At 32.0% G+C, this 15,930-nt stretch overlaps 1 protein-coding gene across 1 annotated transcript; it reads right to left on the reverse strand.

Annotated features, from left to right (window-relative positions):
- Nucleotides 1–930: 930 nt before the first annotated feature.
- Nucleotides 931–15,319, reverse strand: LOC149545337 (putative pectate lyase 18). Its single transcript, XM_089793743.1, has 7 exons — nt 15,305–15,319; nt 14,814–15,079; nt 13,754–14,384; nt 13,489–13,592; nt 13,242–13,380; nt 12,953–13,154; nt 931–1,103 (listed from the first exon to the last, which is right to left on the reverse strand). The coding sequence occupies exons 1-7, from the start codon at nt 15,317–15,319 to the stop codon at nt 931–933; spliced, it is 1,530 nt and encodes a 509-aa protein (XP_089649869.1).
- Nucleotides 15,320–15,930: the final 611 nt, after the last annotated feature.

Below are 15,930 nucleotides of genomic sequence, written 5' to 3' on the forward strand. Positions count from 1 at the left end.
TTGGGTTTCTCAAAATAGAATAAATTAAAATCAAGAAAGTTATTTATATCATTTTTCATTGTATAATAGAGACTTTTTTAAAACATGGAATATAGTAGGGAGTGTTACAAACAAAATACTAATGTGTCCAAAAAGACTTTTATGGACATAACATTTAAGAATAACATATCACGTCAACTATCTTCAAGGCACTTAAATCTATTTTCTTCATCTTTGCGCTTGAAATTTGTCTACCCTTTTTCATTTTCTCATAATGATCATACGTAAAAGGAGGCATCATTCTCAAACACTAGAGATATTTTACATGTGAAACTACCACAAATGTCAATCCCTGCTCTTTCTCTTGATCCTACATCAATTGTCGCTTTGGGAAGAGTCAATCCCTGAGATTTGTGAATGGTCAATGCCCATGCCAACCTCAATGGAAATTGAACTGTTGTACCATTTTGTATTCGTGGTATTGGAATTATCTTTGGATTATGATCTTCGAATGGTAGTCCTGAATAACCATCAAACTCAACCATCACATATGCTGGAGGCTTAAGCAGAGCATTTCCTTTCTTGTAGATATTTTTTTGAATGTATCCAAGAGCCCCATTTATAGGACCTACCTCTATCCATAGATTTGAAGTTAGCATGACCCTTCAATCGTTACAGATTAACAACTCCAAATCAAGCTCATCATTTTAACAGTAATCTATTGGATTGATAGAAGCTACTTTCGATGCAACACAAGGTGCAATCGGATGCTTCAATGAATGTAGCATTTTTTTTATTACGAGCATGAACATTTTCATTTTTTGAGAACAAATGAAAAACATTATCAAATTAAACAATTGTTGCGACATCTATGTTGATAGGGACCCTTGACACCAGCAACCTCAAATCATCAATTTGTGAGTTTCCATCTCTTAGATTCATCAAAAGTTGTCAAAATCTTTGTCGCTCAATATCTTCCCCATCTTGTCTGAATATCTTATCTAGTGTGACCAGGGTCTTGAATTCCTGACCTAGAAACTTTTCCTGTTTATTACTGTCATATGCTGCTCTATCATTGATATGAGGTAGCTGGCCAAAATCTCCCACCGATATTATAGAGGCACCTGAAATACAATTGAGGAAAAAATATATTTTAAAAACTATGTATTTATTCATGTATTTGATTCAAATAATGTATATTTCACATGAGTAAGATATTCATGATGTAGAAATGGAATATTTACCTCCAAAGCTTATGTGTGCAGATTGTGGGAATGCTTGTCGCAGTCATAAATCTATATTTTCCAACATTTTTTGACCAATGAATCTCATTTCATCAATCAAAATATATTTTAAATGTGGAATTTCTTCTCAAAAACTTGTGAGCCTTGCTCCTTCTAGTTGAGAACAATCTCTTACTGTTACCTTCTATTTTGAATCAATTGTAGAAGCTCTTGTATTGAATGTTGCAACTCCTATTAGGAAAAGTAATAGAAGGGGAGAATGGGAGGGCATTGTCCCATTTTGAAGAGATTGACTAATGGAACCAATTAAATATGACTTTCCTGTTCTTGATGTGCCTTGAATTATCATAAACAATAGTTCTTCATTTTGATTACTGTGGTAGTGTGTCAGGTCATGTTGACTGCCTTTTTTGTTTCTCACCAAAGGTCATGTAGTTTATGCATCGAGGAATTTCATCATAGACAAGACACCCATGATTCTTCATGTTACTTATGAAATTGATTGCTCTGGTAGTGTACTCTTCTTCTTGATAATCAACAGACCAATTTGTTTGTCTATCAATGTCTCTTCTCCCGAACATGTCTATTTCTGAGCATCGTATATTTTGACCCTGGTGCAACCTAGATATAATCTCCCATTCATATTCTGTAGTATTTCTCTAAACATGTTCATTGTCTTCAATTTCAACACCAACTTGGTAGGGTCGAAGGACATGTCATTCTTCACCACCCCGTAACTGAGATCCACGGCTCCACATGATACATTATTGAGTCAACTGGAGCTATATATCTTGTGTGCAATTACATGAATTTCAAATTTTAACTCTATATCAGTAACACAACTAATCTTCATACCCCTTCCATCCCACTTAGCAAGGGTTTTCTTTTACAGTTCCACCCGATTCAGGGCATTGGTGGTTCTTGCCTTGGCCAACATCGGAAGCCCTGTGATCCGATGAATCATTTTCTTCATTATCAAGACAACTTTCTCCAGTGTAAGAAATTTTATATTTAGCCCCATCATTTTGTAGTAATTATATATATTTTTTAAATATTCATTGGGATGAAATAATTACTTGCAAACCATCTTTCCCTTTTATTCGTAGGCATCCACCCTCCTTAGAAATTGTGTATCACTCCGCACAATTTAACATTTCTTCATAGTCACGGTCCAAATCCACCTTTGCAAGTTGTCTTGTGTTTTTAAGGCATATATGTTGTTGAAAATTGACGAATGCCTACAACTCAAGGTAAGAAAAAAATAAGTACATTAATTAATGTCACATTACATGAATATATATAAATATTTATTAATGTGCATGTATATTTTGTTGATGAGGATAATTTCTAGGGTTCCATACATGAACAATGGAATGAAAAATATCTTTTACGGCTTCTTCTTTCCTCCTCATTTGACCAGTCAATTTTATCCACATCAGGTGCTCCTTCGATCCATATGAATCCATGCACATGCAGGGACCCCCTATATTTCCGTTCATATCTACATAAAAAGTGCTTGACATTCATTCCCTTTTCTAGAACCTCTTTTCTAAACATTGAGCATCTTAAGTGCATATAGTGTACGACTATGTGAGGATAGATCTAAGTTTTCAAAATACATTTAACCAATACGTGAAATTAGTAAAGAGTGCCAACACAATGGGGTTTTATAAAGAAAACAAAAATGATCATAAGAATTTCACTACATTTATTTTGTGTTGTTGTAGTGGACTACAATATTTTAAAAAAATTATAAATAATGCTCATTTGTATACACATAATTCGAAATTTTTTTATGTAAGAGCTTGCAAATCTTGTTCTCATGGAATGAGGGTTGTTTAAGGTCCTTTTACCTTTTCTATCTCAAACTCAAATGGGTCGATGTTATTTTGAAAATATGTACATCTAATCAATAGGCATGCATGCATTAGATCTTGGAAAAGGAATTGAAAAAGTATAGCTTGAGAATAGTTTGTGTGAAGGGAATTAGAATTTCTTTTTAAATGATTCACAGAGGCTCGGTCTGGATGACAACGTGGCAAAGAGTGTCAGGCGTAGGATTAACTAGGTCATCACCATTACCTCCAATGGAACTTTGTAAAAATAATATTGTGATATTGTGAAAATAATAGTAAATTATGAGAATTAAAAAATTCTCTTGTGTATTAATTAAATTATTTTTGAAGGGTTAGTTGTGTCAAATTGTAGCATGCACACCCAATTTAATAGTAAAGAGAGTCAAAAGTGAATGGCTATTTATCCACATGATCTATAATGGCAACTTTTGTATAAATTTCAAATTATCTTGAATTTACTTATCTAATGAAGTTTTGAATAATAAATAATTTTGTAACACTTACCATTGTACTTAATGAGATGAAGCCATTAATTATATTAAAAATTCTATTCTTTATGTAAAATGAATTTTGTATAAATATCATCTACAAAAGTTCAAATATGAAAATTTGATAAGATTTATAAGCCATTATTATTTAAATATATACAAACCCTCATTTTATTAAATTATTAACTTGCAAAACTATATTTAATCATGCATAATTAAGACAACTTCCATGAAAAATATAAGAATATATAATGAAAATAGATTTCAACATAATGTATAGGTACACGATCCTTACAGAATAATAAAAAGAAAGTAAAATATTTCCTTTACCTGATATCACATAATTAGATAATTATATAATGATATGTAGCTTATAATATTATTTATAGGAACTCTCAAGATTTATTTTCCTCAAGTACATTACATATAAGAACATTTTTTATATTTCTTTCACAAACAACCATAACAAATTAGGCGTCTTTTATAATTTTAATTTTTTATATTTTTCTTATATGCAAATATAAATTTTCAATTAAATGTTTTATAGTAAGTAGTATTGGAAGAATGTTTCTTGTTTGACTTATTCTATAAAATGAGGTAAACCAAAACCACCCTCTCTGTGAATGAAAACACATCAAAATCAAATTAAACCTAGGTTTAAAGATTAAAAAATGTCTCTAAAATTGAGCTTACAATTCCTTTGATAGTTGTGGGTTATAATGATGGTTGTATAGATAATAAGGAAGTACAGTATTTGAAAAAGTGAAATTCTGCCCCAAACAATTCTTAAGAGAAGTACATTTATGCCAAATCGATAGTTTAAAAGATTTTGAAGCAAGTTTATAGTGATTAAATGATGTGTTACACATAGATTCTACCCTATCTACTTCATTTCCATTCCATGTGAGAATAGTAAGCACTATGGAGATCTTATGTTAGTGTAAATATCATAAAAGATAAATCAATATATTAATCTTGCTTCACATTTCATGTGGAGATCATCTCTCAATTAGATTTATGAGATATTTAAGTGTGAACTAACTCTCCACAATATTTACAAGTTTAATATATTACTTTTAATTAAAATTTATTGTAAATACTTACATCACCTTCTAATACGTAAGGTACTATAATAGGTTTTCTTATCGATATTTTATATTCTTATCTTAACCCTCATCCATAATATTAGATTTTTATATAAATGAAAAGTCAAAATAAAAAAATTTAATGAGCATATGTGATATTTTTTCCAATATTATATGTACTATAATTGAAGATGTCGGTACTAGTTTTGCTAGTAAATTATTTGTGCAATAATATATTAATCATAATCCAAAAACATCTTACAATGTATATAGAAATATACTACTGATCTTAAATTAAATAAAATCTAACTTTGGTGTTTTAAGTTACAAATATTCTTTTTGATGAGTATAATTTTCTTCTTATTGTTTTTGGATTATACCTATCAACTTTGATAACTTGAGTTTGGGAAGTTATCATGAGATTTGAAAAACTAAGTAGCATGGTGATGTTAGATTATGTTGTTGACTCTTGATTAATTATGAAATTCTTCCCTTGGTTCTTATAAATGTATTATATTAAAATCGATATTATTATATCACAAGTGGTATAAAATTTAGCTTCACAAATATCCTAAACCTTGCAATTTTAGGTAGCATGTTGCATAATATCAATCTATATTGGTAAAAGTTTTTGGAAAAAAATACTATTTTGGAATTTATTGTGATTAGCATATTGAAGTTCCAATCTATAACTTGTTAAAGCTATTAGTAAATTCTATCTACTAGTGAGTTATAAAATATGTTATATTCATATATAATAAAAATTATGATGAAATTTAGAAGAAGAAGAAAATATTGTCCTGTAATAAACTATGAATTGTAAGATTTTTCAAAAAGCATCTCCTAGAGCTCTTGTTTCAATGCTTTCCTAATAACTTAATGTAATTTACTACATCTTTTGTATAGATTAGTTTTCTACATACATAGATACAATCTTAATATGGGGTTTTTGATTTGTTTTCAAACTATCAATTTTTGCATGAATTGTGTATCTAGCGTTTAGTTGTCTATTTTGATAAAAAAAAAAAATATAATGATACTATTGTGATACTATCATTTGATTTATATAATTTCTTTTTTATGGATTAAAAGTAGTATTATATCAATAAATATGTGAATAGTACATTAGAAAATACTAGAAAATGTGTGTTTGCATGTTCATGTATGATAAAGACTCAAAATTGAAAAAAATATGTTCGAATGGTTATTTTATAAAGGCGATCAATGAAACAAACTATTGTCTACAAGTAAAAAATTATCATCAATAAGTAAATTTTTTTCTTTCATAGTTAGGAGTTCAAATTATTCATAAGCTCATTTGTAGGGTTGGTGATTTTCGATGGAGCGATAGGTGATTATCAAGTGCACATAGCACCTAATTGAATCCAATGACAGATTTTGGTGTATTAAACTATTTTTTGTTTATATTTAAAAGTTACCACAATTTATATGGCATGTTACCAACATGTAATTTGTTTGAAAAATCTTACAATTCATAGTTTATTACAGGACAATATTTTTTTCTTCTTCTAAATTTCATCATAATTTTTATTATATATGAATATGACATATTTTATAACTCACTAGTAGATAGAATTTACTAATAGCTTTAACAATTTATAGATTGGAACTTCAATATGCTAATCACAATAAATTCCAAAATAGTGTTTTTCCCAAAAACTTTTACCAATATAGATTGATATTATGCAACATGCTACCTAAAATTGCAAGGTTTAGGATATTTGTGAAGCTAAATTTTATACCACTTGTGATATAATAATATCGATTTTAATATAATACATTTATAAGAACCAAGGGAAGAATTTCATAATTAATCAAGAGTCAACAACATAATCTAACATCACCATGCTACTTAGTTTTTCAAATCTCATGATAACTTCCCAAACTCAAGTTATCTCATGTTGTCACCTATTAGAGTGAAGATAGGCACATGCAGATACATTGAATGACACATCTATTATTTTTTCAACTTCCACTGCCATGTTTGTATTTTTCATGCTTATTTTTTCTTAAATTTTGCGCACAAAAAATGGAAAAGATTGCTGGGAAAAAAATTCATAAGCAATAAAAATTTAGAAACAAAAAAATAAAATTTAGTTAAATAGAAAAAATGCTTCAAAATATAGGATAAATGATTTTTTTTTAAGCTTGCACATTTTTCAAGATTCAACAAATAGGGAGAAAACTAATTAAAATCTATAGTCTCCTATCCTCAAGGTAGGGACTAAGAAATATATATTATGAAGATTGATGAATGTGCTCAAAAAGGGACAATTACATTGAGAGCTACCACTAAAAGAAAGATGCCCAAAAAGCATCGATATCTTGACTTGTGCCTGCTAGTTGCTCAAAAAGATTTAATGGCTTTTCATAATTATTAAATGATTTTCAACTCACATGGTTGTTGAAAATGATAAACGGTCAAACCCACAGCTCCCAAGAACCATCTACATGCAAACACCTCTTACTGGAGAGAGAGAAAAAAGGCTATGGAGGCTTGAATAGCTAGATCCGTAGATGAGACATTCTTGATGAGGAAAAAAGTAGATTGCTATAAAAAATGAATTATCTCAAGTTCATGTTTACAATGAGAGATCATCCTTATAAAGGAGATCAAAACCCAAAAAGGTAAGGTAAAACTCTTTAGGGTATTTAATAATTATTAAATACAGTAAGAGTATTTAATCTATGTATTTATTAACTTGAAAAAAGGGGAGTATTATTAATTTTCCTTTTTTCAAGATTTTAACTTAGGAAAGCAATAAATTTGTTTGACATGAAACACATGGTGCTAACAAAGTTTTCACTAAAATAGTATTTTAAATAAAAATAATATAATATTACATGTTGTGCGTGAGATGATATGTTAGGAATTTCAATGATATGTTAGGAATTTCAAATATAAGAAGTGTATCTTTTGTTCTCTCATTTTAACCCCTAATGTACATCATTGAAAAAAAAAAATTAGGAATTTCAAAGTAGATTTGAAGCCATGTATTGAATAACTTTATCATAACTATATTTAATTTCTCATCTAAGATAACTCTTTTTTAATTATTCAAAATGAAAAGAGCCCAGCTCATGTCCCCATTTGTTTCAATATTTCCATGTTCTAATGATATACTATGACATTCTATTATTTATTAGACTACATTCACATACATTCGTCCATGCTTCTTATATTCTATGTCATTTATTTTGGATCATCTCTATAATATTCAGGACAAATTTTGCATTCCTTAAATCTAACTCCAGATTCTAATTTTTACATTCAAAAGATAATTGCTTATTAATTTAAAAACTAGAGGAGTATTATTAATTTTCCATAGTTTTTTAATATTTATTCACTGAAATGATATATGACATATTAAAAAAAAAAAAAAAATTATAGGTTGTACATTAGATGATGATATGTTATAAATGTTAAACAAACAATGAGTATTTTTTTGATGCTCATTTAAACCCTTAATATACATCGTTTGAAAAGGTAATAGTTCTTTGAAAGTAGATTTGAAGCACTATAATCTTTTCTATTGTCATGTCTTGAGTAAATTTTATCACAACACTATATATAATTTCTCATCAAAGATTATTCTCTGTTAATTATTGAAAAGGAAAAGAGCCCAGGGAAGGTCCCCTTTTAGCTCCATATTTTCTTGTAATTATGATATACTGTGGCATTCCGATTATTTACTAGGCTAGGTTCACATACATTCATCCGTGATTCCTATATTCTCCATCTTTTAATTTGGATCGTGGTTATAGTATCCAAGACCAATTTTTGCATTCCTTGAATCTAATTCAAAAATCAAATTTTACATTTAAAATCTAACTCCTACCTTTTTTTATTACCATTGGTAGGTTACTTTGCAATATTTATGTAATGATCTATCTAGTTGTGGTATTCTAAGACAGTAAGGTTTCAATTAATGAAAATTTAAAGAAATCATTGAATAATGCTTTACATTTATGATGAACATACAAATATTTTGATTTCACACATTATATAGAATTCAAGTATTACATTACAATCAATACTCATGCATCTTTATAACGATTAGAATACTCTTCTATTTAAAAGAGTTGGCACGATATGGTTAAAAAAAGAAAAAAGAAAATGCAATTTACAATATGATAAATAAGTTATAAGGTTATCTATTAAGAGTGTATGCTATTATAAGTGAAATCTCTACATTTTATCAAAGATTATCTTAGTCATCGTCTTAAGAATTATACGATTTTATATTTGTACATTTTACATTTTTAAACAAAACTCATTTAGGCACTGCATTATTCCCAACCTTCAATTTTTTTAAATGTAAATGAATTTTTGCAGCATTAATCAAGTTTATTGATGTATTTCAGATATGAGAGGTGTATTATTCACACATTTTTTGAAGTCACGAGAAATGGGTGGAGCATCTTGACGTCAAAAGAAACTAAAATATGTGATAAGCTTTGATTCATTGTGTTGATCGTGCTTAGCAAGTTAGAGAGTTAGAACACCCACGTTAACAATGATGGAAGGCATAGAGGGATGCCCCACGCTTGAAGCTTTGGCATACTTTGACAACCCCATGCCACCTGATTCCTTGAAGACTGCCCCAATTAACATCATAACTCCGCATTGAATTATATTGTGTAGTACAAATTGTGATAGAATTATATCGACTAACACACAATAAAAACTCACGGGATCGACATCTAATTGTAAACTGCAATATTCCCTAATAAAGAATTTTGGATATGATTTTTCATACACTTAGTTCACCAATATGTTGAACTCACATGGGAACAAATGTGCGTGGAGAGAATTTCTCAAAATCTCATGGAGAAGCATGAATGAATTTCAGTAGTTGTTTCATAGTGCAATCTCTAATCTTGTCTAGTTTTCCATCGTGTCTCATGATTCATAGTACTGCAAGTGTTTAGAATCTCAACAAGTGTAAGAATTTGACAATGGCACAAGAAAACATATCAGTTAGGTTTCTGCAACTGATCTCATCAATTAATTAGAATTTTATCAGTTTTTGGTTTCATATTATAAGGGCACAGTAAAAAATTTAATGATCACAAGGGCATGACAACATTTATAGCTCTCTATGCCCTCATTTGAACAATGGAAAGAGTTGGTAAAAACATTCATTAGTGTTACATATTCACCACAATCCCTACAACTATCTGAGAATTCAAAGTTTCAACATTGACCAGAGTTTCTAAAAATATTCAATGGTGGTACAACTCACTGAAGAAGAGCAACATTTCATAGTCCTAGAGAAAGGGGAATTTGTAATCAACCTAGGTGATAAAAAAATAGACCAATTTAACTTGATTATGGCTTGTTTCTTTCTAAAAATATATTCTATGATATATTTTTGTAAAATTTCCTATCAACTCTACCCACTTTTTGTGGTTTGGATTATTTATATGCAAGATATTGGGGTATGTCACTTAGCAGGGTTGAGTGAGTTTTATTGATTTAATATCTAGATTTTGGAATGTTTACCTAATCTGATGAGAGTTCTACATGAATTTGTAATCAACAACTACACAAATTTAACTGGGTTTTGGCTTGTTTCTCTCTAGAAACATCTGCTATTATATATTTTTATAAAATTTCTTGTGAACTCTACCCATTTTTCATGGTTTACAATATTTTTGTTTAGGATCTTGAGATAATTCACTTAGCACAGGTTGAGTGACTTTCATTGTTTTATTATTTGGATTGTGGAATATGTATGTAGTTGGCCCTTTTTTTCTATTGTGAGATAATATGTAATAACCACCTTAAAAGAGATCCCTCTAACTATATAAACAAATACATGTTTAGAAGGAAATATAAAGACATACACGTTTACAAGGAAAAGAGAAAAAACATTTTGCATATGTACCTCTTCTCACCCCTTGAAGAAAATCACAGAGCAAGGGCATGTAGATCGCAAGGGCATGACATGACAACGAAACTGCAGAGAAAGGGCATGACACGAAAATGAAATTGCAGAGAAAGGGCAAATAATGACAATGAAATCGCAAAGAAAGGGCATGGTAATGAAATGTAAAGATCACAAGGACACAACAACAAAATGCACCAATCACAAGGGCATGACAACATTCACAACTATGCACCCTCATTTGGAGCTCTCCACCTCTTTCGCGTGCATCTCTCCATAACCAAAACAAATGGAAAGTTATTTATGTCATGATTTTTTTTTTGCTTATGCTCGTAGGGGTGTCGCAAGTGCGATGCCAATATTGGTATTGCAATGTCATCGAGGAGAATTGCGAAAAAAAAGAGACATGAAAAACAACACAGATTACACCGCCATCACAAATTGTCATCGCAATTTGTCCCCAAATGTTGTAGTGATGTAGGAACTCATATCAAATGTGGGAGGCCTATCTCTCAAAGGAATGATCTAGTATAAACAATCGAGTGTTTCAAATGAGGTGGGCATGTAGAAATTCTTCTATTCTAAGGAAGCACCAATGCATATTCATGATGTTAGGTCTAAATCCATGAGGACGGAGGCTAAACCTACAAGCAAGAGGAAAATGGAAATGACACGCACTACCTATGGCTCTAAGAATAAGGGTAACCCTAGCCCTTCCCATGTTTCTAATACCTTTTAAGGGATGCCTTCCCCAGAAATGAGCTTGGGTGGTGATATCACTTACCCTATAAGGAATGCAAAGAGGGGTGGGGGGAAGGTAGAGCGGCCCCCACGTGAAAGAGATGAAATTAATGATAGGATGAATAGGCTATAGAAGTCCCTTTAGAGATTTTTGATAACCAAGAGACCCTACACAGGAAATTCAAGGCCATTTCTGAGTATACCACTAAGATGATCTATTCGATGGCCACAAAATTGTATCTTCTATGAGTTGAAAATGAGGATAAGGACAAGAGAAAGGAAAATGATGTCACTCGCTCTCTCTATAGCTTCCTAGAGAATGGTTGGTTTAAAACCCTACTGGACTATGATCATTTTTTGTGAAGATGGATTGTTTTTATGATAATAAAAGGTATAGGATGAACTATTGGAGAAGGACTACTAGCTTGTCTCCAACCTATTGTAACCTGGGGTCAGCCGCCTTTACCTTGTCTACTTTTTAATGCACAAAAAACAATCACAAAAGTCACTCGGTGAACATAAAAGAAAATCATATAAACCAAGTGAACCTCGTGAATGAAGACACGAACACTTCACCAACCCAACTATTCAAATCAATACTAAGAAGAACCACAAGGATTGCTGAGAAAATCTATAGAGCATTATTTTGACCAAGCCAAGATGCTCTTTCATCAATCTTTAAACATTTACGATTCAAAATAGTTTCACCAATGATAGTCTTATTTTTGAGATGGTTCACAATTTTTTCTTTAAAAACAAAAAATTCATATCAATGCAACTAGCAAAGCAAAATAATTTCCAGATATGTAGAGCAATAACCATACCCTAATAGCTCCTATTTATTTAGAAGAAGAAATAAATATTTAACAACAAATAATTATTCAATCATTTGAGAGAACTTTTCAAAAAGATGATTGTCAAACTCATGATGTCCTACTTTTAATTCAAGTGACACCCAACAAAAGAAAAATGAAGAGTTTGTTCGTAGCATTGTGTGGGAATTTTTTTTTTTAATCAAATATAGCCTGTACTTATTTTTTGTTGACACCTTTTATATCATAGAGTGCAACATACCAATCTTTGTATAAATAGATTGTCTTATTTGGAAGAAATTTAGCAATGAGATTTATTTGTAGGATCATTTTCACTCTATTCCATTTTTACCAAGCATAATATTTGAGGCCCTAGATGTTATGTGAATAAAACTAAATCAATTTTCTATAATAAATGATTTTTTTTAAGAATACAGAGAAACTATTGATACTTCTTTGAGTAATATTTGGTGTGAATAAATAGCATGTCAAAATCAATCTATATGAACCTCAATCTAATCTGTGAACACAAATTGAGCTAATCTCAATCTTTATATTGCACTTCTTATAAGGCATACTCAAGAAATACATTGAAATTCAGTGACAATCAAGATAATATAAATATAAATGTTATTGGCTTGACGTTCCACGACAATTCTTCAATTTTGAGAATAACATTACTGATATATTCAAATTTATTAAAAGATGACTCGAGACTCTCCAAAAACAAAACTAAAATAACTAACATGCCTCGCTTCGTCCTCTCATGCTTGGCAAGCTATAGAATTAAGGGATTCCTAACAATTTGTCTATAATGCATATGTTTTGGTCTAACAGCTCGAGCCCTTTCTACAGTTGAGAACACCTGAAGCTGCAGTGATTGAGCCCACAACAGATGACGGTCTTGCCGCCATACTCGAAGCCTTTGCATAGCTTGAAGATGCTCTAGCTCCTGATGCTGTAAAGAATGCCCCATTCAACATCAGATCTCCCAGTGATCTCCAATTCCCTTCTGTTGAATCTTGGTGCTTTGTCACCTGCACATTTCCCATTACCATACTTATTCTACATCCATTGAACACCAAAGAACATATATGAGACATCAGTTGCAAATGGACTTTTACCTCCTTGTGGAATCGATTGTCAGGGGCTAGGAATCTGTTTCCTTCACTGTTAATGGTGGGGTTCGCACTTCCGCCAATGGCGTACATTTCCCAGTGAGTGTAATCATTGTTCACCACATGGAAATTTCCATGTCGACACCTGCATCACAACGTATACATCTTATAGTGAAATGAAAATTAAAGAAATAAACTTGAGTGAGCTAATGTCTTGTGTTCCTCATGCAAGGATTGATACGGAATTCTATACCTGGGCATACGCTGAACAAGTCCTTCTCCAAAATGGTTGAATGCAACTGTTACTTGCATTTTGACGTCTTCGGTATGCGCGTCGCTATGTCCAAGGAGCATCACCTACAGAAAACGAATATGCCCATAAATACCAATACTCTTTATGTGTCTCCTAATAGGCTTCTAGTAACTTTTTAAAGCATGCCCATAAATATAATCATGAAACCTTTTTAAAAGCAAAGCTAAATTAATGGCAGACTAAATAAACCGGCAGTTTTGAGCACCTTGTCATGGTGAGTGAAAAAGTTGTTTGAAATTGTGATAGCAGTGGAGCCCATGATGGCATCGATCAGTCCATCTGTACATCTTGACAATGAACAGTGGTCGACCCAAATTGCGGTTGATCCAAAGATGTTAATCCCATCTCCATCACTCATAGTTCTATACCCGTAATGTGTGGGCGAGCTCCTCACATTTGTATTTCCCGTAGGTTTGCAGTCATGGATATGAATTCCATGAATAATGATGTTATTCACGTACTGTATTGTAATGCAAGCTCCATTTGCTATATCAACATTCGCTCCTCTGCCGTCAATAGTCTTGTAGCTGTTCATGATCAGCTCCTCCTTTAGCTGAATCAGCATGTCTCTTTGAAAAATAATCCAGAGAGGCTCGGTTTGGATGACAGCGTGGCGCAGAGTGCCAGGCTTAGGATTGACGGGGTCATCGTCACTGGGATCGGTAACGACATAAAACCTCCCGTTCTTACCTCCAATGGCGTTTTTGCCAATTCCAATTGCGCAGTCAGCCAGTCTCTTTCTGTTGTTAACCCAATCGGAATCACAGCGCCAACAGTCGTCAATTGGGTTCCCTGTTCCGCACGAGCTCAGCTTTCTTCTCGAACTATTTAAACTCCTGCGCAGCAGTTCTTTAAATTGTTAAATAATCTCAACTCAACTGTATGCAACCGTCGATATATGCTGGCAATAAAACAACGCTAGAACGTCGAAGCCTTCTTAATTGAACTGACTTAGATAACCTTTCTGCAGTATCATGTTCATCTTAGAATTAATGTATCTGAACAAAGACAATCGTTAACAGCTAATGATATGGGGAATAGAATTTTCATCTATAGCTATTGACAGCTGCGTACCAACTACTGTCACAAGAATGGTATTATAGAAATTACGGTAAGGCAAGCACCAAGCAAGAGCATAAGAATAAGTAGAGAATGATTGACACACACAGTCATATGCATTGCATATCAATGTATTGAATGTGATGAGCTATTTAATTAAATTCTCTAAACTTTCTAGACCCTCTCAAAGACAACATGCTTATTACCTTTGCACCATTTGAACAACAAGCTCCGGCTTCTCAACATGATATTTAACGCTATTGTCAGCCTTGGTCGTGTTGAAAGGAGTTCTTATTGATTCCGTCATTGCTAACATGAATAGAAAGGAAGCAAACAAAAGAAGCAATGGCTTTAAGGCTTCACTGGAGGCCATTTTCGATAAGAAGATGAAACTCGCAATGGTTGTATGAAATGCTATGGCATTGGGCTCTCTTATATAGACAACGAGCGTCTGTGAAGTCTGTTTCTGTTTCTGTTTGCGAACCGTTGAAAATGTTGTTGTATGCACGTTAATACAGTGCGATTATTACGGTCGTAATGCACATGACTAGCAACTATTGATTTTCTTAACTAATGTGATAAAGCACTTGTTGAATGTGTCTTCGCATGTTTATTCCAACTTTTTCCTGAGTAGATATAATTCTCAAAATCTCTTTGAAAAACACAGATATAAGAAGTGAAAGTTTCAAGGATGTACTTGAGCTGTCACCATATTTCATGATTTTCTCACACGCTCGTATTCACCACATCAATAGGTGAATGTTTGTAAAGATTTCCGACCAAACGTTTGAAAATGTTTGTCGTTTCGGTCAATTTCAGTTTCACATTCAAAAGTCACATATTTGTGTTCCGTAATTTGCACGGGGATTGAAGAATAAATATCGACTCCTGTTGTTACCAAGCTTCCCACGCTCTCACGGTTCTTTTTCTCTCGGGACAAAATAAGATACGCTGTCAACTAAGGATGCGAGGATGTCATATAGACGTCACATGCAAAGATAACTAATAAGATGTTCTAAATTGGGAACTTCATGCATGCAATGATAACTAATAAGATGTTCTATATTCGGAACTTCATATGATGTGGAAGGCGATGGCAACTTCATATGATTGATGTGGAAGGCGATGGCAATGGCTGTAATATAGGGAAAATATATGGGTAGATGATTTATTAAAATCAAACTTTATGCATGATTAGAATCATAGAATTTTCGTTGAAGTGAAATTAATTAAGAGTTTTGTTATATAAACTAGTTTATGTATATAAGTAGAGAGTTATCTATTGTAGTTAGATTATCAAAACAGGCGCTTCAAGAAGGATAA

Source organism: Cupressus sempervirens, chromosome 7, assembly GCF_028749045.1.
Source record: "Cupressus sempervirens isolate cs-2001-9-10 chromosome 7, ASM2874904v1, whole genome shotgun sequence".
Lineage (NCBI taxonomy): Eukaryota > Viridiplantae > Streptophyta > Pinopsida > Cupressales > Cupressaceae > Cupressus > Cupressus sempervirens.